Here is a 26,000-nt window from a genome sequence, read left to right as displayed (position 1 = left end):
TCTTAGGGACCCCTGATGGGTCAAGGTGGGGTAGCTGGTCCTATGCAAGATCTCCAGGACTCAGTTTCCCCTTTAGGAACCAGAAGGAGATGGGAGAGGCCCATAGCCTGATCTTTATTCAGAAACACCATGCTGGATGATCTTGAAGCCCCTCTTCTGAGGGACAGTGGAATCTGTCACAGGAAGTGCCCTCTCTCCTTCTCTGCTAAGAATGTCAGAGGTCACTCTCTCCATAAAGGGCGCTAGAGAAAGCTACGTAATCCAGGGCTCCAGGCGGAGCCCCAGACCCTTTGTAGGGCGCCATCCGACGGATGCAGTACTCAGCCTGCTCCGCTGGGAGCTCTCTCCGCAGCTCTTCTGGGGTAATGTAGTTCTACAAGAGAGGAGACATTAAAGGCCCATGGGTCTTGGGTCACGCCCTAGCCGGCCAGCCCCTCCACCAAGGGAGATTTACCTTGTCTCCTGCCAAGATTTTGAAGGAGGCTACAACTTGCTCAGCCGTGTCTGTCTCAGCAGTCTCTCGGGTCATGAAGTCAATGAAGGCTTGGAAGGTCACAACCCCAGCTGCGTTGGGGTCCACCATGGTCATGATGCGAGCAAATTCCACTTCCCCCTGCAGAGACAGAGGTCAGGCAGGTCAGGCACTGTGCCCATACATGCGAAAGCCAAGATGTTTCCTCCTGGGCATTTTATTTTATTTTATTTTATTTTTTGGTATGTGGCTTGTATCATCCCAGTGACAAGATAGCCTTTTCTTCCCAAGACATTAGTCAGCTTGGCTTTAGGGAGCCCTTCATGCTAGGCAGAAAGAAGTCCGCCTTTTGCCTGTGGCAATTCCCTGCTTCACGGTTCCAGTGTTTTACGGTTTAGCTCTCTTTCTTAGAGGACAAAAATGGTCCAAGCTGAAACCTTGAGGTCACATACCTCTTAGTATCTTAGGTAGCCTTTGGGTGTGATGAGCACAGGAGATGATTTGTGAGAAGAGGGGGCCAGGCAGAAGGAGGGGTCGCGGGACTCACCAGGTCATACCCCATGGAGATGAGGCAAGCTCGGAAGTCATCGGGCTCCATCATCCCATTCCGCTTCTGTTGATGGCAAATGGATGTCAGGCTCGGTCCCCAAATCCCACCAGCCCCCAAGTGTCTTAGCCCACAGGACTTGAACCCTGCTGACCCGGTCAAAGTGGTTGAAGGATGCGCGGAATTCGTTCAGCTGCTCCTGGCTCAGGCCCTTGGCGTCTCGGGTCAGTACCTGGTTCTCTACCTCATTGATGGTGCGGGCAATGGAGGTGAGCAGCTGCTCCCAGCCCACACGAATGTGCTAGAGAGCAGGAGACAGAGCAGTCAGTGGGTGGCCAGGTCTTAGTCCTTACTCCAGTTTTACTCCTTTTGTTTGTTTGTTTGTTGTTGTTGTTGTTGTTTGAGGCAGGGGTTTCTCTCTGTAGCCCTGGCTGTCCTGGAGCTCATTCTCTAGACCAGGCTGGCCTCGAACTCACAAAGCTTCACCTGCCTTTTTATCCCAAGTGTTGGAATTAAAAGACATGCACCACCACACCTGGCCGTCTAGTTAGTTTTACTCTTAATCCACTGTGTGACATTGGGCAAATCCTCCCCTTTATTGGGCCTCTGTCCCTACCTCAAGGTTCTCCTAAGTGACTGTAAACATCCCTTTCTATCTTAAAGTTTGATGACTTATTTTGAATTATTAATCAGCCAGCCATGGCCAGTCCTGGTATCCGGCTTTAGAATGCTTTGTGACTCTAAAGAGGTCACTTTTCTCTTTTCTCCTTCCCTCCCCTCCCCTTCCCTCCCGTCCCCTCCCCTTCCCTCCCCTTCCCTTCCCTCATAAACTGAGAATGACCCTGAACTCCTGATCCTCGTGCCTCTGCCTCTCAAGTGATGGCTCAGCAGATGTGCATCACCACACGTGGCCTGGACAGTCACTTTCCATTGCTGGATAGCCAAATCGCCATAAAGACATTGGAAAAGCTTGCTGGGCTGAGTTGTTGGCCCTCCTGTACCCAGCTGCGCTCGAGCTAGGCTTCCCTTCCCTTTCTCCCAAGGGCGAGGCCCACCTCCATGCTGTAGACAGTGTGCTTGTTGTCAAAGACCAGGCTCTCCTGCAACAGCTGGTGGTCACCTTCCAGCCGGTCGATGTTGCTCTTGTAATTGATGATATTCTGTTCCTGCTGTCGCAGACCTGCCATCTGCTCCTCCAGCGATCCGGCCATTCCAGCTGCCAGCCGCCCTACCTCCTGCGAGTGTACCCAGGCAGGATGAGAAATCTCAATTCCCCGTGGGCCAGCCCTCGTCCCAGAACCCGAGTTGTCCCAGCCGTCCAAGCCCTTACCTCCACCTTTCCCTGGATCCAGGGTCCTATGGCATTGGCCTGGGCTGCAAACTGCCGTCGGAGCCTCTCATTCACCTGCTGCTGGGCCAGTTCCTCCTGCAGTGTCTGGTCACGGCTGGGTACCAGCTTTCGGACCTGGGAAGGAGAGTAGTCATACGATGGCCAAGTGTAGGGGCCAGGAGATGGTTCTGAGGCAAGGTGGCCTTCAGACCTCATTTCTTGTTCTCATGAGCCAAAATGGGGTGTGTGGATAAACTGAGGCTCCAGGCTCCTCATCTGTAAAATGGGGCCAATGACATATAGGTGGGCTTGTGGTTGGCATGCACACAGTAAAGTCCATGTCTGTCAGTCCTGGTAGGGGAATGACGTTGGAGGTTACCCAATGCCACGTGGGATCTGGGGCACACTCCAGGTAGACGGAAGTGGGCTTCATTCCCTGTACCTTGGGACGTCAGAGGCTTTGCGGTTCAAATATGTGAGAGCAAGTGGGCACCATGCCAGGCTGCTAGTGGCACTCACCGTGTCCCACTTGTTGTTGATGTCCTGTGAGCTGAGGGTGATGTAGGGGTTGGCAGACTTTAGCCCCAGTCCGTATGTTTGGCAGATCTTCTGGATTTCTCCTTGGATGCCCAGGATGGCACCTCGCTCTCGGTCAGCCTCAGGCAACGTTGCTTTGAACTGTTCATGTGCTGTTAACAGGCTCTGGCGGGGAAAGGAAGAATCAGCCAGCACGCCAATTGCTGAAAGCAGTAGAGGGAGAAGCACAGCGGGGAGCTAGGTCATCTAGTAATTGGTACCGGACTCATCCAAGAGCTTAGGCCTCTTGCCTGCCAGCACAGCACTCCATACCGTATTGTTTGTTTGTTTGTTTGTTCGCTCGCTGCTTCTTATTTCTGTTACCCAAGAACCCAAAGGTTTGGCTGACAGGATGTGAGACCAGTTTCCCTCTCATCACACCTAGCGCCCCTCCCACTTTTCCCACAATGTCTCCACCCACTTGGGTCTCTTCCACAGAGTGCACTAGCCACACGTCCTGCAGGTCCTCGATAGCCCCGTCCAGCCAGTTGTTGAAGGGCGCTGCCCGCCGAGCAAACTCCAGCTGCAGCTGGTCAATGGTTTCTAGAAGCTTCTCCATCCTCTAGGGGCCAAGGAGACCATAGATTAGATCCACCCCAGCTTGCTGGCCTCATCACCTTGCTCTCAGTCCCCTGGCCCACCTGCCCACCTCTAGCGCGTCCCTCCTCTTCTGGGTCAGTGTACCCAAGTTATCCCACTGGTCGCAGATGGCTTGGCAGCGGCTGTTCACCGAGGCTGCCTCATGGTAGTCCAGCTCACTGATGGGGCAAAAAAGGAATGGGTAGAGGCAGACCCTGGTGGGACCCAAGGCAGGGTGGGAGTGCAGGGAGGACGGTGTTAGCCAGCCAGAGCAGGGGTGGGGTGGAGGGGCCTATTCTTCTAAGGCTCTCAGTGTGTTCTTGCAGGAAGGCTGGCACCCAGGATCCTCAGCTCCAGTTCCTGGAGGTGTCCAGATGTGGAGCCTGGGGATTCAGAGGCAGGCTTGAGGGAGGAGAATTGGAGGAGGTGGGTCGAGAGAACAAGGCTGCCTGGGGTGGTGGGTTGATACCCTGAGGTGAAAGGGGTTTGCAGTTTGTGGGGGGACAGGTCTCCCCATGCGGTAGGCCAGATGAGTGCCAGTGGATAAATGTATAGACAACAAAGTGGGTAAGGGGCTGTAGGATGGTGTTTCAGGAAGGGCGTAAGCACTTACTGGGTGTGAGAGAAAACAGGATGCCATCTCTTGGTTACCAAGGGTCTGACGGGGTAGGGGTGGGGCTCAATGAGGAGGGGGCGGGGCAGGGTCTCTGACCATGCCTACTTGAGTTCCTGGGCCAGGGCAGCAATGTGTTCCACCCGGTCTTGGTGTGCAGCCAGGTCGCTCTCAAAGGCCTCGTGGCGCCGCAAGAGCGCGCGCACTTCCTGTAGCGAAGCTGACTCGTAGTCACGCTGGTTCAGCATCTCCTCTTTGCCTACTCAGGAAGAAAACAGGGTCATGTGACTCAGGGGCCGCCACAGCTGGACTGGGAGGTTTCCCAGAATACCCTGAAATGCTACTCTGCACTTTGGCTTTGCTTGCTGATGAAGTCAATGCCCCCTGACCCAGCACTGTCTAGGATGCCCTTTGCTACAAGGAATTTCTTGATATAGACCCCCCCCAACTTGTTGTTGTTGTTGTTGTTTTGAGACAGGATCTCTTTTTGTAGTTCCTGGCTGTACTGGAACTTGCTATATTGACCAGACTGACCTTGAACTCAGAGATCCAATGGCCTCTACCTCTCAAGTGTGTGCCACCACTGCCCCACTTTCGAACTTCTCCATTCCTCTGTGAACCCCTCAATCTTTTGACCTGGTTTCACTTGTTCACTACTGCACAGTGCCTGTCACTTGGTGGATGGCAGAGCCTCCATGAATACATACTGTATAGATGAATAATAAATGTGAAAACATTTTTGTGAAAGTGTTTAATAAGGAATAATTATTATAATTTTACAAATAGCATCATCATCACAGTAGTGGTAGGGGCACTTCATTAGTGGCCCCTGCATTTTGTAGGACATAATAGGTATAAAGGTGCAGGGATTGCCCCAGGGTCGCCTAAGCTGTAAATTTCAAGAATTATTTTTCTCTTCATTTTTGAGACAAGGTCTCTACACAGCACTGGCTGTCCTGGAACTCACTATGTAGATCAGGCTGGCCTCAAACTCAAAGATTGCCTGCCTCTGTCTCCCCAGGGCTGGGGTTAAACAAGTATGCCTTCATTCCTGGGGACTTCAGGAATTCTTACAAAAATATTGAAACTATTGTTATTTTATTCACTATGCCATAATCCGTCATTAATGTTTGTTTGTTTGTTTTTTTTAATGGACAAGATTGGCTTTTCAGGAGCCATTCTTTTTTAACATTTATTTTTATGTGTTTGAATGTTTTGTCTACACATGTATATGTGCAACATGTTCATGCCTGGTGCACAAGGAGGCCAGAAGTGTGTGCGGGGTGCTCTGGAATTGGTGTTATAGATGGCTGTGATCCACCATGTGGACACTGGGAATCGAACCCAGGTGCTCTGTAGGAGCAATCAGTGATCTTAACCACTGAGCCACCTTTCCAGCCCCAAGAACTCATTCTTTTGTAGGTCTGAAATCTCTAACAGACTCCTGAGTGGATGACGTTATGGAGAGTGATATATTTGACCCACGCAGTGCTCTACATCAATATCCTTGGAATATGACAGTGATGCTAAGATTTGGGACAGATTTATCTTTGGACATTTGTTTGGTATTCAAAAGCTAACTGATAAATGAATCAAAGAGGAGTACAGAGGGCCAGAGCCTGAGAGGAGGAAGATTAGGTTTATAGATAACAGCGGAGCGGTGGTGGTGGTGGTAGCCCAGAGGCAGGTCAATCTCTGTGAGTTCAAGGCCAGCCTGATCTACAGAGTGAGTTCTAGGATAGCTAGGGCTACACAGAGAAACCCTGTCTCAAAAAAACAACAACAATAATAATAGAAAAAAGAATAAGTTTATAAATAACAAAACTAGCTCCAAGAGGAGCCCAGATTGCACTGCAGTAAGTAGAGATGGAATGAAAAATTTGGTCTTCAGCCAGGTTTGGTAGCTCATGTCTTTAATCCCAGCCCTCAGGAGGCAGAGGCAGGTCTGGTCTACATAGTAAATTTCCAGGCTAGTTAGCACTATATAGTGAGGCAATTCCTGAGGTAATGGGAGAAGGAAATTTGGTTTCCCCTTCCCTGCAGACATCTCCCTCTGTCCTAAGCATTTTGCCCCAGGAAGGAGTCCAGCCCCATGAGATGTACTGACCCCGGGTCCAAGTTTCATGCAGGGACGCCTTCTGTTGGAACTTCTCAGCCAGGTGCTGAAGCCGCTGCAGACGCCTGATCTCTGAAAGCAGCCAGTCCTCATAGCCTTTCTCCACCTGCTCCAGTCCCCGCCATGCATTGGCTATGTCCTGCGTGGGAAACCAAGGTGGCCTCTGTCACAGTTCACCCAGGGCACACGGGCGAAGCTGGAGCCCCCTCGTGCCCAGCCCAGCTCACCGACACCAGCTTGCCCTCCGAGGGCATGAAGGCGGGCCGGTGGCTCAGGCGCAGCTTGGTCTGCAGCGTGTTGAAGTTGATCTCCAGCTGGCACTTCTCCTGCACACGGGGCGGCTTGTGCAGGCGCCTGTAGTCCCGGAAGTCCTCCAGCTTGCGCTGCATGGCGCTCATGCTGGGTTCCCCCACGCGGTTCTCGAGCCATGGGACAGTGCGGCGGATCCACTCCAGCAGCTGCCAGGACCAGAGCAAGGCAGAGAGTTCTGAGCTGACCTTCACACGCCATCCATGTCCACTCCACACATAGACTGTGGCCAGAGGGCCAGGCCTCAAATGCATGAAGGGGACTTTCAAAACTATAGGGCACTGGTCAGAGGAAGAGGATGTGTGTGTGTGTGTGTGTGTGTGTGTGTGTGTGTGTGTGTGTGTGTGTGTTGGGGAAGGGCACTGGGGGGTTGAATCTATGATTTCCCATAGTCTAGACAAGCACTCTACCACTGAATCACATCCCAGTTCCAGGACAATCTCTGAGACCAGGGATCAAAATAGGTTGGCAGGGGGAAAGGGATTCTATGGCTGCCTAAATACAAGAGCAGGAAGGGATCAATGAATGAATGAATAAACAATTAGTGGATCAGGAATGACCAGGAGTTTTGGCTGACAGAAGGCAGGGGATGGTGGGGAGTCGGGTCAGCGCAGGCAGGCAAGGAGTACAGTGGGAGGGACCTCTGGCCCTAGGCTCACCTCACTGGCCAGTTTCTCATATTCTTCCATCAGCTTCTCGTTTTCCTGGTTCACAGCTAAGACCTTGCAGATCCTGTTGGCAGCGGTCTCTGCCTGTAGTGGAGGCCGCAAGAGAGCTTAGGACAAGCTACCTCAGATACCCCAACCTTCCTCCCTGTGTAAATGTTGGCCCATGCACAGATTGGGAAAGATGGGTAATCACACGTTTAAGGTAGGAGGGAGCTTTCAGGACAGAGGCTTCGCCCCCCCCCCAGCTCCCTGGAGATTCTTTGTGTACAACTGAGCCCTCCCACTTAGATGCCTCAGCACCTTCAAATGTTAGCCTAACGCCAAGGTTGGGCCCTATCTAGGCAGCAATGAGGCCTTTACCTGTTCAGCCCCAGCAAACGCATGGTAGAAGCAGGAAACATAGGTCATGATGGCTTTCTCATCTGGTTTGGGGGTGTTCACAATGTCTGTGGGAGGACAGCAAGATGTGGTTTTTGGTTTTTGTTTGGTTTGGTTTGGTTTGGTTTTTGAAGGAACTGGGAATCAAACTCGCGGCTTTTCTCATGACAGAGTTCTACCACTTAGCTGCATCCTCAACCCTTCTCTCATAACATGTATGTTGGCCAAAGCCAAGGTGGAGAGTGAACTGAAGACCCTCCTCTCCCAGGAGAAGTGGAAGGATACAGTCAGGATGACAGAAGAAGAGGCATCTAGTCACTGGCTGCCAGCTACCCCAACCCCAGGGCTATCCTCTTTCAGGAAGCCCTCTGTGATCACCCCAGGGCCTGGTGGAAGACCATTCATGAGTGTGCAGACACAGAGGCCCTCATGAGGGATCCGTGAACATTGCCTGGTGTCCCAGCCAATCTGTAACTCAGTATCCCTGCCTTTTCTCTCAGTCTTATGATTTCCCCCTGGAAGCAGTTGTCCTTCATGCACCGACACCCAGGATACCATGCAACAGTTGCTCAAAAGATATTTGCTTCTTCATTGACTGAACATTGCCTGGGCCCAGGGACCACAGGCAGGATGTGCCTCAGAGAAGTTTCCAGTCTTAGGAACCAATATTATCCTGGATAATCTGGAGGCTGGGACATGAGACAGAGGGTGGATCCATTCCATAGTGGGAAGCCAGGAGAGGGAGGACGGAGGGATGGACTGGAAAGCTCATGGAGAAGAAGAATGATAGTATGAAATATTATAAAAAGAGCTAGGAGTGAGCCAGGCGTGGTGGCGCATGCCTTTAATCCCAGCACTCGGGAGGCAGAGGCAGGAGGATCGCTGTGAGTTCGAAGCCAGCCTGGTCTACAAAGTGAGTCCAGGACAGTCAAGGCTACACAGAGAAACCCTGTCTCAAAAAACCAAAAAAAAAAAAAAAAAAAAAAAGAGCTAGGAGAATGATAGCACATGTCTATAATTCTAACTTGGATGGTGGAGCCTCAGCTACATAGTAAGTTTAAAGCTAGCCTGGACTACATGAGGCTCTGTCTCAAAAACAAAACAAAACAAAACAAAACCCAAAAAAGCTACCATAAAATTTTGAAAAGGGAACCGGGCGTGGTGGCGCACGCCTTTAATCCCAGCACTCAGGAGGCAGAGGCAGGCAGATCACTGTGAGTTTGAGGCCAGCCTGGTCTACAAAGCGAGTCCAGGACAGCCAAGGCTACACAGAGAAAGCCTGTCTTGAAAAACAGAACAAAGATTTTGAAAAGGGGAGCTGGAGAGCTGGCTCAGCGGTTAAGAGCACTGTCTGCTCCTCCAGAGGTCCTGAGTTCAATTCCCAGCAACCACAGGATGGCTCACGACCATCTATAATGTGATCTGATGCCCTCTTCTGGCCTGCAGGTGTTACATGCAGGCAGAACACTGTCTACATAATAAATAAATAAATAAATCTTTTTTTTCCTAATAAATAAATCTTTAAAAACTATTTTGGAAGGGAAGAAGGGTAGGGATAGCGTATGGGGCAGGAGGAGAGCATCACTGGAGGCGGGATATCAGGGCAGGGCATGGAGCTTGGCCTGGGTCAAGCGTGGACCGTGGACCGGCTCACCCACTGATCTCACCTTCTGCATCCAGCATCTTGGGGATGTCCAGGTACTTCTCTGCCACCTCGAAGGCCGTGTTCAGGTTTCCAATTGGGTCATCCTAGACAAGCATGAAGGGGACGGTCAGCTGAAGGCAGAAACTGCAGCGTTGGGTCTGCGGGTTATAGAGGCCCACCTTGCGCAGCTTGGCGTAATCAATGAGGTCTGGCCGGTGGCGGTGGATGAGAGCACAGAGGGCCAGGCCATCCTTCCAGCTGGACAGAGAGAAAGAGTTGTCATGTCCCGCCCTCAGCCTAGCGGTCCAGTAGGACAACCTTTTCTTTGAAATGTAGTCAAGTACGAATTCCTTCGTCCCTCCTTGCCAGACCAGCTCCTCCTAGCTCCTCCTGATCCCTTCCCATTCCTAGGGCCCAGACCAGACCTATTATATTATTATTATTATTATTATTATTATTATTATTATTATTATTATTATTATTATTATTATTATTATTACTTTGGTTTTTATAAGACAAGGTCTCTCTGTGTTAGCCTGGACTGTCCTGGATCGACCTGCCTCTGCCTCTCGAGTGCTAGGATTAAAGGGGTAAGCCACCATGCCCAGCCCAGACCAATTTTTAGATGTGTGGCATCTCCAGGTGTTTTCTGGCTGAGATGTACTTCCAGGGGCATCACAGCGGCTCCCTGCCCCAGGAGTGTTCTGCAGACCTCCCTCATCCCCCACCTTGTTCAGTCCTGTTTGCTTCAGCCTGAGGCTGTTCCAAGAACTGAACTGGAGCCCCTCCAGCCGCTGAGGTTTGGGATAGGGCCCAGCCTACACCCTCATAGACCAACACTGCTCACCGTACCCTCTTGGGGCCATCAAACAGACCTGGTATGGAAGTTCTGTACGTTGACATTGCGGTATGGGGCTGTTTTCCGCTGACACCAGAGAAGCAAGCCTTCCTTGGCTGAGGTCTCTGGGTGGCAAAGGGGTAGAAGTGTTAGCTGGGAAAGCGTCTGGGCTGGCGCTTTCCACCTGCCTCTTCCTCTGCTCACCTTCTACGGAGATGTCCTGGATGGCAAAGCGGAGGATGATGGTCCAGATCATGCCCAGGGTCATCTTCAGGTTCCCATCAACAATTTCTGCCAGGAACAGGGGTCAAAGGTTGAGCTCTAAGCCTGTGTGTCCAGGCCTCAGCTCACGATGCCAGGGCTCAGCCTCCTGGCCCTTGTGTCCCACCCAAGGCCCGGTAGCTAGTACGTAAACACCTAAGAAGTGGCCAATAGCCGTCTAGTGTTGTTTTAGAATGATTCGCTGGACACCTGTTAGGCACCAGGTGCTACCAGGCATTTTGGGTACATTTGCTTCTGACAGGCAGGAGTAATTATCTCCACTGAGTCTCATAGAAGAAACGTGACTCCCCTGAGTCCTTCCCCAGGTCCCTCCTGTCCCCTTCTCACCTTCAGCACCAATGGACACAAGCTTAACTCCTTTGCTGGCAATGAAGTCCAAAGCCTTATTGACATTGGCGATTTTATGGAAGCGCATCTTGCCTTTGTCTGGCCTGGGCAGCCTCTCTCCTGCATATAAAAAGCGAGAGCAAGGGTCAAAGGTCATGAGAGGGGGCCTGGGATGTATCTCAGTAGTAGAGTGTTTGTCTAGCCTGACTGGAGGCCTGAATTTGATTCTTAGCAATATATATATATATATATATATTTTTTTTAATTTAAAAATGCTGTTCTCAAGCTCTCCAATACAAGTCCCTTCCAGCACCCTGTTGCCACCATTCCCACAGGTCTCCAGATTTCCCTGACCACAGATGTGTGCCCTCACCGGAAATGACCTCCAGGAGCAGCATGAGCTTCAGGCCATTGCGGAAGTCCTCCTCGATGTTCTCGATCTGCGTGCCTGCCTTGCGCAGATGTGAGTTGCACCATGCAGTGAAGGTCTAGGGACAGAGGACAATGACTGGACTGTGGGACTGGATCAAGGGGCCGAGGCTGGTGCACACAGACCTAGCTCCTCCGTGAGGGTAGGTCTTAGAACCCAAGGCCCTGGATGTGCATCCCAGTGCAGCCGCTGGCTTGCTATGTGTCCCTCTCCAGCTCCTTTCCCTTTTGGGATTTTCTTTCTTTTTTTTTTTAATATTTTATTCAATTTTAGTTTATGTGCATTGGTGTGGGGGTGTCAGATCTTAGAGGTACAGACAGTTGTGAGCTGCCATGTGGGTGCTGGGAATTGAACCTGGGTCCTTTGGAAGAGCAGGCAGTGCTCTTAACCACTGAGCCATCTCTCCAGCCCCTCCTCTTGGGATTTTTGTTCTCCTGAGAGAAGAGAAATGGCCCTGGGGCCACTGTAGGTGTCAGTTTGGACTTGGGACCTCCCTGTGGCCGCCTCTCCAGCTTTGCCTAATCTTAGTCTCTGGAGATGGAACTAGAAAACACTTGGAACTGTGGAGTTGCCTGAGGGTCCAGATAGCCCAAAGATATGGTCTCTAAGCTGAGAGCTCCTCAGGGGAAAGACATCTAGAAGAGAGGTGGGAATCAGTTGCCAGGGAGGCCCTGAAGTGGGGGAGGGGGGAGGGAAAGCCTTGTGCTGCTGATCAGCACGCTATTGCTGCTTCCCCACTGGGTCTCCTGGAAGGGAGCTGTTGATGCCTGCCAGGCCCTGCAGTCCACATGGCCTCCTTCCCAGCACCAGTGACCCTCTCTCTCCCTGGATCGGGATTGGCTGTGTCTGTTGGGAGTGGAGCTCTTCTATCATTACACATACACCTGCCAACCTGCCACCAGCTCTGGGCCCTTGATGGATCATCCACATGGGTTCCAAGCTCAGCGGCCATCCCTCTCCATGATCTAGAGCTGGCCCTTGACCCCTGTGTGGTTTGGTTTCCGTATTTGTCCACGTAAGGGGGGATCAGGCTTTGTAATGTCTCTGGTCCTTCCACCTCCAACCTGGCAAGATCCTGGAATCCAGAACATTCCTCCTACCACAAGACAGATGCTCCTGAGAGATGTCATTGGAAGCCAGTTGAAATTCTCTCCTCGGCCAGATACCCAGGTGTGCTGGGAGCTGGAGTATAAGAGGAGACTACAAATACTGGACAGCTGTCATTGCTAAGGGACCATGGTGAGCATCTGTCACAGGGGCTACTATTTAAGTGGGTCCTTAGTGAATAGGGCCAAGCACATTCATTTTTTTGTTTGTTTGTTTGTTATTGTTTGTTTTGGGGGAGTTTTGTTTTGTTTTTTTGAGACAGGGTTTCTCTGTGTAACCCTGGCTATCCTAGACTCCATTTGTAGGCTCACAGAGATCCACCTGCCTCTGCCTCCCGAGTGCATGCCCGGCTTGTATTCATATTTTCTACAGTTGCTTCTATCACTAGAGTCTGGATGCCCTCGGTCTACAAATGGCAGGGGGCTGGGCAGCTTAGTGATGGGCGGCAAGCATAAAGGCTTTTTTTTTAGATTGTCTTATCATTCCAGGGTTTCATGTTTTTTGTTTGTTTTGTTTTGTTTTTTGCTTGCTATGTAAGCGACTGGTAAAAATGAGCTTCTGATCCTCCTGAGCCCTGGGATTACAGACATGCACCACCATACCCAAGCTGTGGCTTCACTCATGCTAAACTTAGTCAGAACTTAATTGTCAACAGAGCTACATCCCCAGTCCCAAATATGAGTTTTAACAAGAGGTAGCCCTGCCCTAAATGAGTTCACAGCCAATCAGAGCTGGTCTCTGAGGTGTACTGGCAGGGACACGCAGATGGAGCTGGAGTGGAGGGGGACTTTCTACACTTGGATCAGAGCTGAGATGGAAGAGAAGGCCCAGGAAGGGCAGACAAGGGCGTGCCAGGCAGGGGCAGACAGGAGGGGAAGTGAGTAGTGAGAAACAGTTGCTCTGTGGGGCTGCATCGTGGTGGCAGTGCTGGAACAAAGCTGGGGGCGTTGGGGTGTCAGTGGTGAGAGACAGACCGGAGGGGTGGCGGGGGCCAGGTCATGCACGATCCTGTGTGCTAAGCCAGGGAGTTTGAGCTTGATCCTGAGAGCTACAGAGAGTTGGCAAAGCTTCAGGCGAGAGGGAGGCATCAGAACTTAGTTATCTTTGAGAACAGCTTCCCAACGCAACCCTGGCTATCCCGGAACTCATGTTGTGGAACAGGCCAACTGACAGAGATCATCTGCCTGCCTTTGTCTCCCAAATGTAGCCCAGAACTCTGGCTGCAGAGTAGGGACAATGGTTATCAGAACAGAAGGGGGAAACGAGGAGGTGGGGAATGTATACAAGGAGTAGAGGGAGGTGGGGGTGGGTATGAGGAGGTAGGGATTTCATTCTGATTCCAGATCTTCTTAGGGCCTAGTGGTTAAGAGCACCGCCCCCAGATTGGATCCCAGCACCCATATCATGAGGCTTATAACTGCCTGTAACTCCAACTCCAGAGATCTGACACTCCCTTTTGATCTCCATGGACTTCCATGTACACACACATAAAAATAAATCTTTAAAGAAAAAAAAATTAAAACATTTTAATGTATTTAGGGAACATCTGGTATGTAGCTCAGATAGTCGAGTGATTGCCTAGCACACAAGAAGCCCTGGGTTTGCTGGGCGGTGGTGGCGCATGCCTTTAATCCCAGCACTCGGGAGGCAGAGGCAAGTGGATCTCTGAGTTCGAGGCCAGCCTGGTCTACAAAGTGAGTCCAGGACAGCCAGTGCTACACAGAGAAACTCTGTCTTGAAACAACAACAACAACAAAAACAAAAAGCAAACAAATAAAGAAGGCTTGGGTTTGACTCCTAGCTTTACTTACCACCTGATGTGGTAGTGCCCTCACCACTTAGAAAGTGGAGGAAGGGCTGGAAAGATTTCTCAGTGACTAAGAGGATTTGTTGCTTTTGCAGAAGACCCAGGTTTGTAATCCCAGCATCCATAACTCCACGTCCAGGGAATCTGATACCCTAGTCTGACCTCAGGTACCACCAGTAGCTGTAATGCACGTACATACACGTAGGCAAAACACACACCATAAAATAAAATGAATAAATCTCATAAAATATTTAAAAAGAAAGGAAGATGGGCGTGGTGGTGTACACCTTTTATCCCAGCACTCAGGAGGCAGAGGCAGGCGGATCTCCGTGAGTTCAAGGCCAGCCTGGTCTACAGAGTGAGTCCAGGACAGCCAAGGCTACACAGAGAAACCCTGTCTCAGGAGGAGGAAGAAGAGGAGGAGGAGGAGGTTAAGAAGAAGCAGCAGCAGCAGCTACTGATCAGAAGTTCAAGGTCATCTTTGGTTACATAGAAACTTTAAGACTAGAGTGGGCTACATGAGGTCTTTTTGTTTTGGTTTTTCAAGACAGGGTCTCTCTGTGTAGCCTTGGCTGTCCTGGACTCACTTTGTAGACCAGGCTGGCCTCGAACTCACGGAGATCCGCCTGCCTCTGCCTCTGCATCCTGAGTGCTGGGATAAAAAGTGTGCACCACCACCCAGTGCCCAGCTACATGAGGCCTTTTTAAAAGGCAAGAACCAATTGTCCTTTAATACGGTCAGCTGAAAAGGACTCAGGTATCAGCGGAGAACAGGAGTGCTCCAAAGCTGGACCCTGGAGTCACTGGTGAGTGAAGAAGCCCCATCAAGGAAGCATGCAGGAGCAGGGATGGATGGGGCAGGGCAGCACCTGACCAAAAGGACGTTCCAGCCTTGTGATAAACAATGTGGAATGAGGAAGAGATAACCCGCAGGCCCATCTACAGGGCACACCCACCGGGCTTTCAGAGCATCTATTTAACTGAGTCTGGCAGATGTCATGGTGGGGACAGACAGACTTAGATCTGGGAGAGGGCTGGGTGGCTGGGGGTAGGGACAAGGAGCAAATGGCTACTGGAGCCAGAGGCAGGGATGACATCATGGGGGGGGGGGCGGATTGCTGAACTCAGGGACCACAGCCATGCTTGGAGACAGGTGCAGGAGAGTCGGGGTGGGGTGGGGTGGGGGTGGATCATCCCAGCCACCTCAACCCAGTTAGCTCAGGCTCCTCACCCCTGCACTCAACTCCTGTGGTCTAACACAGAGGAATTGCTCTGGTTCTAAATTCTGGGGTTTCTCAGGTCCTGCAAATTCTACTGCTTTCTGGAATCATGCACAGTCGGCAAAAGGCAAGTACAAGGGCTCCATGGCGCTCTCCTTATGCCTGGCCCGCAGATCCTCAAAGTGTTCTCAGTTCAGATGGAATCATTTTCTCTTAAGGGAACTCAGGTGTCCTGCTCCCTCCGCTGGGGAGCTAGGATTGAAAATAGTTCAGGGAGGGAGGGGGCAGTGCCTTACAAGGCTGGGCCTGGGCAACAGCTGCCCACATGGCCCTCTTGAGCTCCCCCAAAGGCGCTGCCTCAGCACAAGTGTCCATCTGGGCTCCTGGGTTAAGTTACTGGTAAGGGGACCCAGGGCTTCTCTCCTCCTGACCTTCTGGCCTTTTCAGCAGACTCAGGGCTTCTAAGACAGGGAGGGGTATCTTGGAATAGAGTGGGGTGGGGCAAGGCACACAGACCCTCAGATGGGAGTATGCTTTTTTCCCCCTCACAGTATATAATAGGCTGCCCCATCTCTGCCCCCTTCTGGACCTCAGTTCCTTCAGTTGTCGAACTGCCCCATCTCTGCCCCCTTCTGGACCTCAGTTCCTTCAGTTGTCGAACCAGTAGAGGGATACAAGATGGCTCTTCTTCCCTGAACCCCCAGGTCCACTGGGTACATGCCTGCCATGTTCTCCTCAGGATGGTGTCTGGAGATAGTTAACTGGAGAGTAAGTAAATGTGAAGTCTGCAGCTACCACCCGGACTCCACTTTATAGGTGAGGAAACAGACAAGGGCCGTGGCCGTCCCAAGATCACACAGCAAGCTAACCACAGAGGAACATAAATTCCTGAGAACCCCTCACCTCCCACCCAAGAACACGTCAGTCTCCTGGATCTTGCCCAAAATCCACTTTTCACCTGTAGAAGTGGGGCAGTGGGCTCAAAGGGAACTCCAGGGACTCCTTGACAACCTAAATCCCTACTGAGGAATCCCAGCCTTGGGATTCTTCTAAGTCCTTGGAGACAGATAGCTGGTGGGCAGAGCCCGGGTTGGGGAGTGGCAGCCTAGATTACAGGCAGGCTCTGCCCTTGAACAGCCCAGATGCCCAGGAAGAACTGCCTGGCCTCTCAGCCTCAGTTTTGCCTTTGGGAAATGGGTGAGCACTCACTTTCCGCTGCTGTTTCTCCCAGGCCGGGTCCAACAGCAAGTCACGGTCCCAGTCCTCCTCCTGTTCCATGTACTCGCCGCCCCCGCCGCCCGAGAAGGGCCCCTCCCCGGTCCCCAGACCCTCGGGCTGCATAACCATCATCATGCTTCAGGCTCTAGGCTCCGTCCGCTCCGCTCCTCTGGGCAAGCGCTTGACCGCCCAGGCTGGGTTAAGTAGGGCCCGGCCAGCCTCAGATCAGATTCCTCCTAAATATGGGGGAGATGGGTGGGGCCAGATAGGGGGCGAAGGAAGCTTGGGTCTGGACCAGAGAAGAGATTGTGCCGGAGTCAAAGATTGCGGAATCGCGGGGGACGCTGGGGGGTGACTACTGGCCTAGATAGCGGGTTCGCATTTCAGCTCTGCGGTTAGCTTGCTGTGTGATCTTGGGACAGCCACGGACCTTGTCTGTTTCGTCATCTATAAAGTGGAGTCCAGGTGGTGGCTGCAGGCCATCCTAAAGGCTGCCCCTTGGACCTGAGTCTATCCCCATTCAAGCACTGCGCGTGCGAGATAGGCCCCTGTTTCTGTTTCACAGTCGGTAACAAGAAGTTGTTTGGGGAGTTTTCTAGGGTGATGGAGACACTCGAGCATAGGGAAGGGCTCGGGGCCAGACGATAGGGCCAGCCAGGTCTATTAATACCGCAGCGGCTGTAGAGGAGTGTAGGGAGAATGTGCTGAGCCGGGAAACCCCGACGCCACCGGGGCTGCAACTCAATCCTTCGGGAGTGGCAGCCTTCGGGAGTGGCAGCCTTTGGGAGTAGCAGCCAGCCACACCAGGAGGCTCTCCCTGCGGTGTGCAGAGCAACGACTTCACTCTGACACCTGGGCGGCAGCACCAATCGGATTTCGAACACCAGTCAGCCAATCACTTCTCTGCATCTGTGACCCCTCCCTGTAAGTCTGGCGCACAACGTGCCCCTGAGGAGCTCCTATTGGTCGCGACAGATGTCTGTCCGTCGCCGCGCCCTCCCCAATACGGAAGCGGTGTGGTCCCAGGGATCCGACACCGGGTGGGTCGGAACCATGGGGGAGCCCTGGGCTGCTCGGGGCGCAGAAGGATCGCCCGCGCGGCTGCCGCTGGTGCTCACCGCGCTGTGGGCGGCCGCCGTGGTCCTGGAGCTGGCCTATGTGATGGTGCTGGGGCCCGGGCCGCCCCCTCTGGGACCCCTGGCCCGGGCCTTGCAACTGGCGCTGGCTGCTTATCAGCTGCTTAACCTGGGGGGCAACGTGGGGCTCTTCCTGCGCTCGGATCCCAGCATTCGAGGAGTGATGCTGGCTGGCCGCGGCCTGGGCCAGGGCTGGGCGTGAGTGTCGGGTGCGAGGGTCCGCGGGCAGAAGCGGGGGTCCGTGGCGCTGGGACCAAGAGAGGCCCCAGAACTTGAGATGTCAGAAACTGGATGACATAGCATAGGGTTGTTAGAGCCAAAGAACGCCTTTAGAACCTGGCAGCCGCTACTTACTCATTCAGATACTGAGCATGCACTGTTACAGGAGACTCAAGTAAAAACAGATGCCCGACTTCCTGGAGTTAATTTCAGTGGCGGAAGGGGCAGGTAATAAATTATAAGGCCAACAAATAAGTAAATTGCATAAAATAGACGGTAAAGAGGATGGCGTGGAAGCAAAAATAGGGCAGGGTAAATAAATCGAGGAGCACAAATTTCAGTTATCCTTATTATTTTTGTTTGTATGTATAATATACGAATCCAGGCTCACGTGCCACGGCACACGTTGGAGGACAACTTTCAGGAGTCTGTTCTCTTCTACCACGTGGGTTCAGAAGACTGAACAGGTGCAGCAAATGCCATTAACCACTAAGGCATCTCCCCAGGACTATTCAATTTTAAATAGTCGCTCAGTTTTCAGCACAAGACTTTCAGGTGATGGATTTGTTAATGAGCTTGGTTTAATTAAATTACATTTTTCTAAAAAGCCACAGCATCCATAAATATTTTAAGACTAACTTGTCCGTTTGCAAGCAAAAGCTAAAATGTAAAAATAAGTAAGTGGCCAAGGTGGACCTCACTGAGGCATTTTATACACAAAGTCTTGGAAGGGGTGCTGCACTTAGCCACTTGGGACTTTTTGAACTGCTTTCTGGGAGCGGGAAGCAGACCAAGAAAAGACAGAAACCACTGTATGCCCAGAATATTCCAGAACCACAAAGTCAGTGCCTGGAACGGAGAGTTGGGAAAGAGGTGTTAGCTGCAGAAGCACTTCCAGGCCGTTGTAAACTTGGCTTTCCAGTGGGTGTTTCAGGAAGTGACCACCTCAGAACTTCAGCGCTAGGGTTGGAGGTGCGCGTCCCAAGATGGTCTGTAGGGCTGAGGTTGGGCATGGTTTTGGCCGGCACTGACCTGTGGTTCTCACACCCATGCAGTTACTGTTACCAGTGCCAAAGCCAGGTGCCGCCACGCAGTGGGCATTGCTCTGCCTGCCGTGTGTGTATCCTACGTCGAGACCACCACTGCCGCCTCCTGGGCCGCTGTGTGGGCTTCCGTAACTACCGGCCCTTCCTGTGTCTGCTGCTTCATGCTGCTGGCGTCCTGCTCCACATCTCAGTGCTGCTAAGCCCTGCCCTGTCGGCCCTGCTGCGGGCCCACTCGGCCCTCTACATGGTGGCCCTCCTGCTGTTGCCTTGGTTCATGCTTCTTGCAGGTAGGCAGCTTCTGAACCTTGCAGGAGCCAGCGACCTGGGCTGGGGAGCTAGGCCCCTTCCCATGAAAGGTGGGGTGCCCAGCTGGTTCTCTTGGGGAGTGCTCTGGGGACCCAGTCCCAGCGTCATTTAAGACAAGAGGGAAGCCTGGTACCTCGCTGCGTGTGACGTGCTGTACTTTAAGACAAGAGCCGAGAGCTGGCCCCCAGAATCAAGAAAGGCCCCAGGGCTCTTGCTGCAGAAGAGGAGAGGCGAGTGTGAGAGCCCATGAGTTGTTGAGATGCTAGAAGGTTCAGTCCCAAATCTCTCTCTCTCTCTCTCTCTCTCTCTCTCTCTCTCTCTCTCTCTCTCTCTCTCTCTCTCTCTCTCTCCCTCTCTCTCTCTCTCTCTCTCTCTCTCTCTCTCTCACACACACACACACACACACAAACACACACACACATAGCCTCTGGAAGTCCATTGAGGTGCTCGTGCTGGTTTCTTTTACAGGCTCTTATCTGTAGTTCTGCGTTTTTCAAAACTAGGTTATCATAGCCTACCTTGCTGTCCTTAGTCACCAACTTGGCCTTCAAGCCTCTCAGGCCTGGGACCTGTTGAAACCAAAAGCGCCAAAACCGCCATTAGCTCTACCCACGCACAGATGGCTTACTTTGATATTCCTCCCTTCCTTTTTTGTTTCCTTCTTCCCCTTCTTTCCTATACAGTCTTGACATGTGGCTCAGGCTGGCTTTGAACTCACAGTACTCTTCCTCAGCCTCCCAAATACTGGGGTTGCAGGCATGTGCTCCCATTTCTTGCCCTTTATCTGTCTGATTTCCCCAACTCTCTCACACCTGCCCCTACTTCTTGTCAAAGCCCAGGATGTGTCACCTCCCTTGGCCATCCCTCTTCCTTTCTACCTTTCTATTCCTCTTCCCTGTCCCGTCTTCCCTGCTCCTGTATAGCCTGAATTCCTTTGTTTCCCCCCTTTCTCCTGCCACCATCTCAAGCATCCTAGCTCATCTTCCCTCTCCTGGCTGCTGAGAGCTGTGCATGTGTACATCAGATGTGCACGATGCCGTTTTCAAGGCTCTGCTTCGCCTCGTTTTCCATATGAAACCCACGTTGGCAGGAGCACTGCCAATTTGTGGGCAGCCTGGGTTACACATGAAGCGAGTGGTGAGCCTGAGCTATGTATTTCAGGGCCCTGTCTCAAAAACAAAGAACAACAGTGTTCCTGTGTTCAGCTCTCCCAGGTGCGGTGGAGGGCCCACAGCCTTTGACAGCTGTTGCCTCCTTCCTGGAGGCCTCTGCTTGTTTTGTCCACTCTTCTTCCTGCGCCTCAGCTCTCTTCACTGGCGCTCCTGGGCCTCCCCTGCCACGTGTAGACCTCTTCCTTATTTTGCCTTCTCCTTCCAAAGGACTTGTGAAGGCGCACGGTTGCTTTCTCCTTGCTCCCACCTGGCCTCTGCTCTGCCCTTCCTCCTAGAGTGGCACAAACCAAGCTGTCTAGAGTTAGGGGACCTCTCAGGCTCAGAAGCTTCCAGATCCATATTCTTGACATGTTTTGCTCGCGGCATCACCTACAGTTCAGACTTCAATGTTTCCATCTCTACCTTCCTTTTGGGTCTTCCTTCATCTGCTCTCCACCGACTTGGTAACTTGTACCTGAGTGTAGGAGACAGCTGCTCTCACTCTGGCATGTCCTTCAGGTCCCCGCTGCACACAGACCCGCTGTGCAGCAGAGCTTCTTAAACTGCCAGGCCACTGACACTGCCTCCTAGGAGTCTCTTCTGAACAGGATGTTCTCTCTCCCTTTTATTAAAATAGATGAAGTCTATATTTTCTACTCTTAGTATTTTTTTTTTTTTTGCATAGCATTTCTGCCATGGTTTGGGGTTGGGTGCACGTGTTTGTGTATGTGGGGGGTGTGTGTGTGTGTGTGTGTGTGTGTGCACGTGTGAAGGTCAGAAGACAACATTGGGTGCCTTCTGCCTTCTGTTTGGGACAGTCTCTCTTTGGTCTGGAACTTTGCCAAATAGGCCAGGCCAACAAGCCAATAGGTTCCAGAGACCCACCTGTCTCTCCCGCCCATCCAATCATTGCTGGAATTACAAGCATATGTCAGCACATCCAAATTTTTATGTGGCTCCTGTGGATCTGAACTCAGGGCCTCATATATGAAGGGCAAGAAGCTCGCTGGATGAGCCATTTCTTCAGACCAAGTACTCTTTCACTGATACAAAACACACCATTTTAGCCGGTTGAAAGTGTACAATTCAGTAGATTTTAGTATATTTTTAAGTACCTATACTTAGTATATAGATAGTGTAGTGCAACCATTACCACTACCTTATTTCAGAACATCTTCACTCCAGAGAGAAATGCTGTCCAGTAAGCAGCCCATCCCGTGACTCCTTAAATCCCTTCGGCCCTGACCTTTGTTAGGTCATGTGTATGTGTTTGTCCGTTCATGACAGCTCATAGAAAGCATGTCCCACAGCCCATGGCCCTTCATGCTTGGTTTCTTTCACTTAGCACAGTGTTCCATGGCCTCTGGAGGGCAATTAATTACTCAGCAGTAACTAGCTGCCTGCTGAGGCCGAGATGGTAAAAGATGATACACTTTTTCATGTAACACAGATCCCAGGTGTAGCTAAGTAACGGAATTTACAGAGTGGAGGAATGAATGGGTCCTGGTTCTTTGGTGGGAGGAGGGTGGGATTTGGGTTTGGGAAGTTTAAGCATAAGGGCTATTGTGTAAATCAAATGCTGAATTTTGGATACTCACCCCTACCCCCCTACCCCCCATATCTGGTTACAATCCTTGTTCTGAGAATCTCCTGTCTCAAGGTTGTGTAAAACACTGCCCCCTCAATTGTCCCCTGATATGCCAATAAGACAGCTTGCAGCCAATAGCTGAGTAGGAGAGAGAATAGGGCTGGACTTCCTGCCAGCCAGGGGAGGAGGAGTTAGAAGAGGAAGTGGGGGATTCAGCCATAGTAGTCCAGGAAACATCAGGAGAGGAGCTGGAGCAAGAAAAGCTACAACATACAAGTATCTCTGGGCTATATGCTGGGAGGAAACCAGATTATCTTAGAGGGTTAAGAATAGAGCAATAACTGCTCAGTTATTGTGCTGTGAAACATATTATTAAATAAACATGAGTCCCAGTTATTTGAGTGATAGCTGGGTTAAGAGAGAAACTGAACAACAAACACAGACTTAAAAAATTAACTTTGGTAGGGAAGGTGAGCTAACTGCAATTCCCTGAGACCCTTTCTGTTTTATCCCCACAGGCAAAGTGTCTCTGGCCCAGTTCTTCTTAGCTTTCGTGGTGGACACATGTGTGGCAGGTGCATTGCTGTGTGGTGCTGGCCTGCTTTTCCATGGGATGCTGCTGCTTCGGGGCCAGACCACCTGGGAGTGGGCTCGGGGTCACCGCTCCTATGACCTGGGCACCTGCCACAACCTGCAGGCAGCTCTGGGGCCACGCTGGGCCCTAATCTGGTTCTGGCCTTTCCTTGCCTCTCCTTTGCCTGGAGATGGGATCTCTTTCCAGACTCCAGCTGATGTGGGTCTTGTGGCTTCCTGAGTCCAGGTAGATCCAGAACTGAAAATGGCAGAAGGGAGCAGAGGTGGAAACTGAGAATGTTTTTTCAGTTCCATGCCAGCCACGGGAAGGAGGCCAGGTTGGCCCTTCATGCCTGTAGTGGGCAGCTCTATCTCCTTCCTTGGACCTTCCCAGCGTTGGCTCTTCTGTCTCTGGGGTTGGCCCCTTTTGGCAGAGGAGAGTCTGGCAAGGGGGCTACTTGGCCTGTCTGCCCCTCTACCAAGCTGGTAAAGTGCTTACCTGGCTCTTGCCCTCCCTCACCTTTGCTGGGTTCCTATCCCTCCCTTTGTTGTTTTGGTTGCTATTTTAAGTTCTCATGATTGTCAGGCCTGGAGACTATGAAAGCCTGAGATCCCAATGGGCCAAGATTCTGCCTCCTCTGTCCCTGGCAGAGTGTGGTGGGATGCAGGCAAGGAGAACCCAAGTGTGTTCTAGAGAGTAGCACTCCACACAAATATGTCAGCAGCAGGAGTTTCAGGAAGCTCTTGTAGCTCACCTGTACGTGGGGCCACAGTTAGGATCTTTGTTCTGTAAGGAACAAAAGCCCTGCTAGACCACATGACAAGATTGTGGGGTAGAAATGTAGCCCTCGCTGGCCTCAAACTCAAGGAAATATACCTGCTTCTCTTTTCTGAGTGCTGGCTTAAAGGCACTCCCCGGGACACCTGGCCTAAGAGGTTAGCTATGAACCCAGGTCTTGAATCCGCTTTACTTTGGCACAGCTGAAGTGAGTAGGAGAAACATTAGTGCAAAAATAACCAGCTTCCAGGTGTTCCAGAGCCCATGCAGGATGATTTTAATATCTGTGTGTGTGGGGGAGAGAGAGAGAGAGAGGGGGAGAGGGAGAGAGGAAGAGCTTGTGTGCATGCGTGACTATGTACATGTGGGTGCCCATGGAGACCAGGCATTGAATTCCCTGGAACTAAACTGTTGTGAGCCACGTGATGTGGGTGCTGGGAACTAAACTTGGGTCTTCTCAAGAGTAATATACACTCCTAACCACTAAGCCATCTCTCCAGCCCCCATATTTTTGCTTTGTTTGTTTGTTTGTTTTTTAGGACAGGGTTTCTCTGTGTGGCCCAGGCTGGCCTCAAACTCACAGCAATCCACCTGCCTCTGCCTCCTGAGTGCTGGGATTAAAGGCATGTGCCACCACACCCAGCTTTTGCTTTTTAATTCATCATTACTATTGTTGAGGCAGGGTCTCTTATTGTTCCAGGCTGGCTTGGGACTTACTATGTAATTTAGGCTTCCCTGGAACTCACAGCAATCCTCCTGCTTCAGCTTCCCAGTCACTGGGAATTCCAGGTGTGGTGAGTTGACACACCCAGCTTTCAGCTTCTGATGTAACCATAATAAGCAGCTAAACAGGCTTCAGTGCACGTTATCTCTGTTTGCCCTGAGGTTTTCTCAATAGAGAAGTAAAAATAATATAAATTTATAAGGGGAAAGAAGATAGATGTTTGTATACTAAAGATCCTGACAATGTTTTGAAACATGGCAGCTTGGGAGCTTAGCAGAGAATTAAAAATCAAAATCACGTGTTCCTCAAGGGGGCAGTGGATAAGCAAGGCATAACTCCCCCAGCACCGTGAGAGGTTCTGGGCCAGTCTCGGGTGGGGTGTTGGGCAGTCTGCTCCTCCCCACAGACCTCGCCCACCCCTGCAGCCACCCCTTTGGGATGAGGTGGTATCTGGGATGTGGTGGTAAGGACAGCCTGAACCAGGAAAGCTCTGAATGAATCTCAAGGGCAACAAGAAAGGCAGGAACCAGGGGCTGGATCACAATAGAGCTAAGTAAAAGTCCACAACAAATGCTGGCTGTCATCCATAATCATAGGCAGAGTTCCCAGGAGCCTACCCTTCTGACGTGCTTTGCCTGTACTCCCAGAGGTCATTGTTTGCCACTCAACATGCTCTGTTGCTTTAAGAAAACACTAGTGTCCCAGTTGTGGTGGTGCACACCTTTAATCCCAGCAGAGGCCGGCAAATCTCTGAGTTTGAGGGCAGCCTGGTCTATAAAAGTGAGTTTCAGGACAGCCAAGGCTACACAGAGAAACTCTGCCTTGAACAAAACAAAAGACATGCAGAGCAGGTGGTGCATGTGTGGTGCAGGCAGATCTGCCGTCCCTTGCTCTCTACAATGTCTTCATTTTCATGTTTTTGTTTAAAAGTTTAAGAGGCTCCTTATAACCCTTACCACAGACTGTCCGGGAAAACAACCTCTTCCTTGAAGTCCTTGCTGTGCCCTCCCCTTCTGGTCTTAATCATCCCCTTGCTTTGCTTTGGTTGTGTTATGTGTTTGTATTGTTCTGCATGTTTTGATTATATATATATATATATAAATGCAATGACCAAGTTATTCTTCTGTAGCTTGCCATTTCACTCGTATTGTTTGAGATGTGTCCAAATTACTGCATGTAGTGGTGTGGTACTCCTTCTCTTCCACATGGAGATCTGAATATGCCACACCCAAACATTTTCTATTTTGTTCCACTGGTTGTTATCCCTACCCACTTAGGGGGTTTCACACACTAGGAGCCCTTGCTCTTCCATGCCAATCTGAGAATAAGCTCCTCAGATTTCACCAAAGTCCAACCAGTGGAACCCAATGGACTGTATATTAGCATGGAGAAAATCTATGTGAGATCCAACTTTCCAGGTCAGGAACATGATTTATCTCCTCAATGAATATTTTCTTATTTGTTGACACAGGATTTCACTTTGTAGCTCTGGTTAGCCTAGAGATTATTATGTAGACCTGGCTGGCCTCAAACTCAGAGATCAGCCTGCCTCTGCCTCCTAAGCACTGGAATTAGGAGTGTGTACCACCATGCCATCTTTAAATATTTTCAATAAAGCTTTTTGTTTTCTGATAAAGATCATGTCTTTTGATTGGCTTTATTTTTGTATTTCATATTTTAATGTTATATACATGACTTATGAAGACTGTTGAGCACACATAAAGATCACTAGATTTTTTAAAAATTAATTTTATTGTTGTGTGCATAGGAGGGACATACCTATGCCATGGCACTTGTGTGGAAGTCAGCGGGTAACTTGGTTCTTCCCACTGGGATTGAACGCAGGTCACAAGGTTTGGCGGCAGGTGCCTTTACTTACTGAGCTGTCTCAGTTGGCCCCACACTGTCGAGTCTACAGTTTGCTGTATTTGTAATCATATCGTCTTTGTTCTTCCTCTAAAAAACTATTCTGATACAGACAGCAGTTCAGGCGGCCTGAAGCTATGTAGCCCAGGAT

The 26,000-nt window shown here is 51.1% G+C and overlaps 2 protein-coding genes across 3 annotated transcripts; one reads left to right on the top strand and one right to left on the bottom strand.

Moving 5' to 3' along the window:
* Nucleotides 1–92: 92 nt before the first annotated feature.
* ACTN3 (actinin alpha 3) lies at nucleotides 93–16,654 on the bottom strand. The gene is made up of 21 exons (XM_084756894.1): nucleotides 16,454–16,654; nucleotides 11,054–11,168; nucleotides 10,681–10,800; nucleotides 10,276–10,362; nucleotides 10,109–10,196; nucleotides 9,413–9,491; nucleotides 9,256–9,337; nucleotides 7,571–7,656; nucleotides 7,202–7,294; nucleotides 6,461–6,691; nucleotides 6,225–6,372; nucleotides 4,226–4,376; nucleotides 3,575–3,683; nucleotides 3,347–3,487; nucleotides 2,869–3,051; nucleotides 2,350–2,484; nucleotides 2,075–2,254; nucleotides 1,174–1,320; nucleotides 1,020–1,085; nucleotides 455–613; nucleotides 93–373 (listed from the first exon to the last, which is right to left on the bottom strand). Exons 1-21 carry the CDS (start codon nucleotides 16,595–16,597, stop codon nucleotides 215–217), a joined length of 2,703 nt encoding a protein of 900 aa, XP_084613020.1. The 5' UTR covers nucleotides 16,598–16,654; the 3' UTR covers nucleotides 93–214.
* Nucleotides 16,655–17,464: 810 nt separating this feature from the next.
* Nucleotides 17,465–25,621, top strand: ZDHHC24 (zDHHC palmitoyltransferase 24). 2 transcript variants are annotated; one of them, XM_084771839.1, is made up of 3 exons: nucleotides 17,465–17,796; nucleotides 18,873–19,150; nucleotides 22,427–25,621. In XM_084771839.1, exons 1-3 carry the CDS (start codon nucleotides 17,516–17,518, stop codon nucleotides 22,720–22,722), a joined length of 855 nt encoding a protein of 284 aa, XP_084627965.1. In that variant the 5' UTR covers nucleotides 17,465–17,515; the 3' UTR covers nucleotides 22,723–25,621. The 2 variants fall into 2 exon arrangements, with proteins under 2 accessions (XP_084627965.1, XP_084627966.1); XM_084771840.1 differs by having other exon boundaries at nucleotides 17,688–17,807.
* Nucleotides 25,622–26,000: the final 379 nt, after the last annotated feature.

The sequence above is a fragment of the Acomys minous genome, assembly GCF_964271855.1.
Source record: "Acomys minous genome assembly, chromosome: 2".
Classification (NCBI taxonomy): Eukaryota; Metazoa; Chordata; class Mammalia; order Rodentia; family Muridae; genus Acomys; species Acomys minous.
The sequence above is the reverse complement of the archived record's forward strand: the minus strand, read 5'-3'. Positions and strand labels throughout refer to the sequence as shown.

Coding starts and splice junctions, on each gene's coding strand:
- ACTN3 (XM_084756894.1), bottom strand. CDS start 16,597: ATGATGATGGTTATGCAGCCCGAGGGTCTGGGGACCGGGGAGGGGCCC. Junction 10,801..11,053: donor GCTCCTGGAGGTCATTTCCG/GTGAGGGCACAC, acceptor TTTTATATGCAG/GAGAGAGGCTGCCCAGGCCA. Junction 3,488..3,574: donor AGAGGAGGGACGCGCTAGAG/GTGGGCAGGTGG, acceptor CTTGGCCCCTAG/AGGATGGAGAAGCTTCTAGA.
- ZDHHC24 (XM_084771839.1), top strand. CDS start 17,516: ATGGGGGAGCCCTGGGCTGCTCGGGGCGCAGAAGGATCGCCCGCGCGG. Junction 17,797..18,872: donor GGCCTGGGCCAGGGCTGGGC/GTGAGTGTCGGG, acceptor ACACCCATGCAG/TTACTGTTACCAGTGCCAAA. Junction 19,151..22,426: donor TTGGTTCATGCTTCTTGCAG/GTAGGCAGCTTC, acceptor TTATCCCCACAG/GCAAAGTGTCTCTGGCCCAG.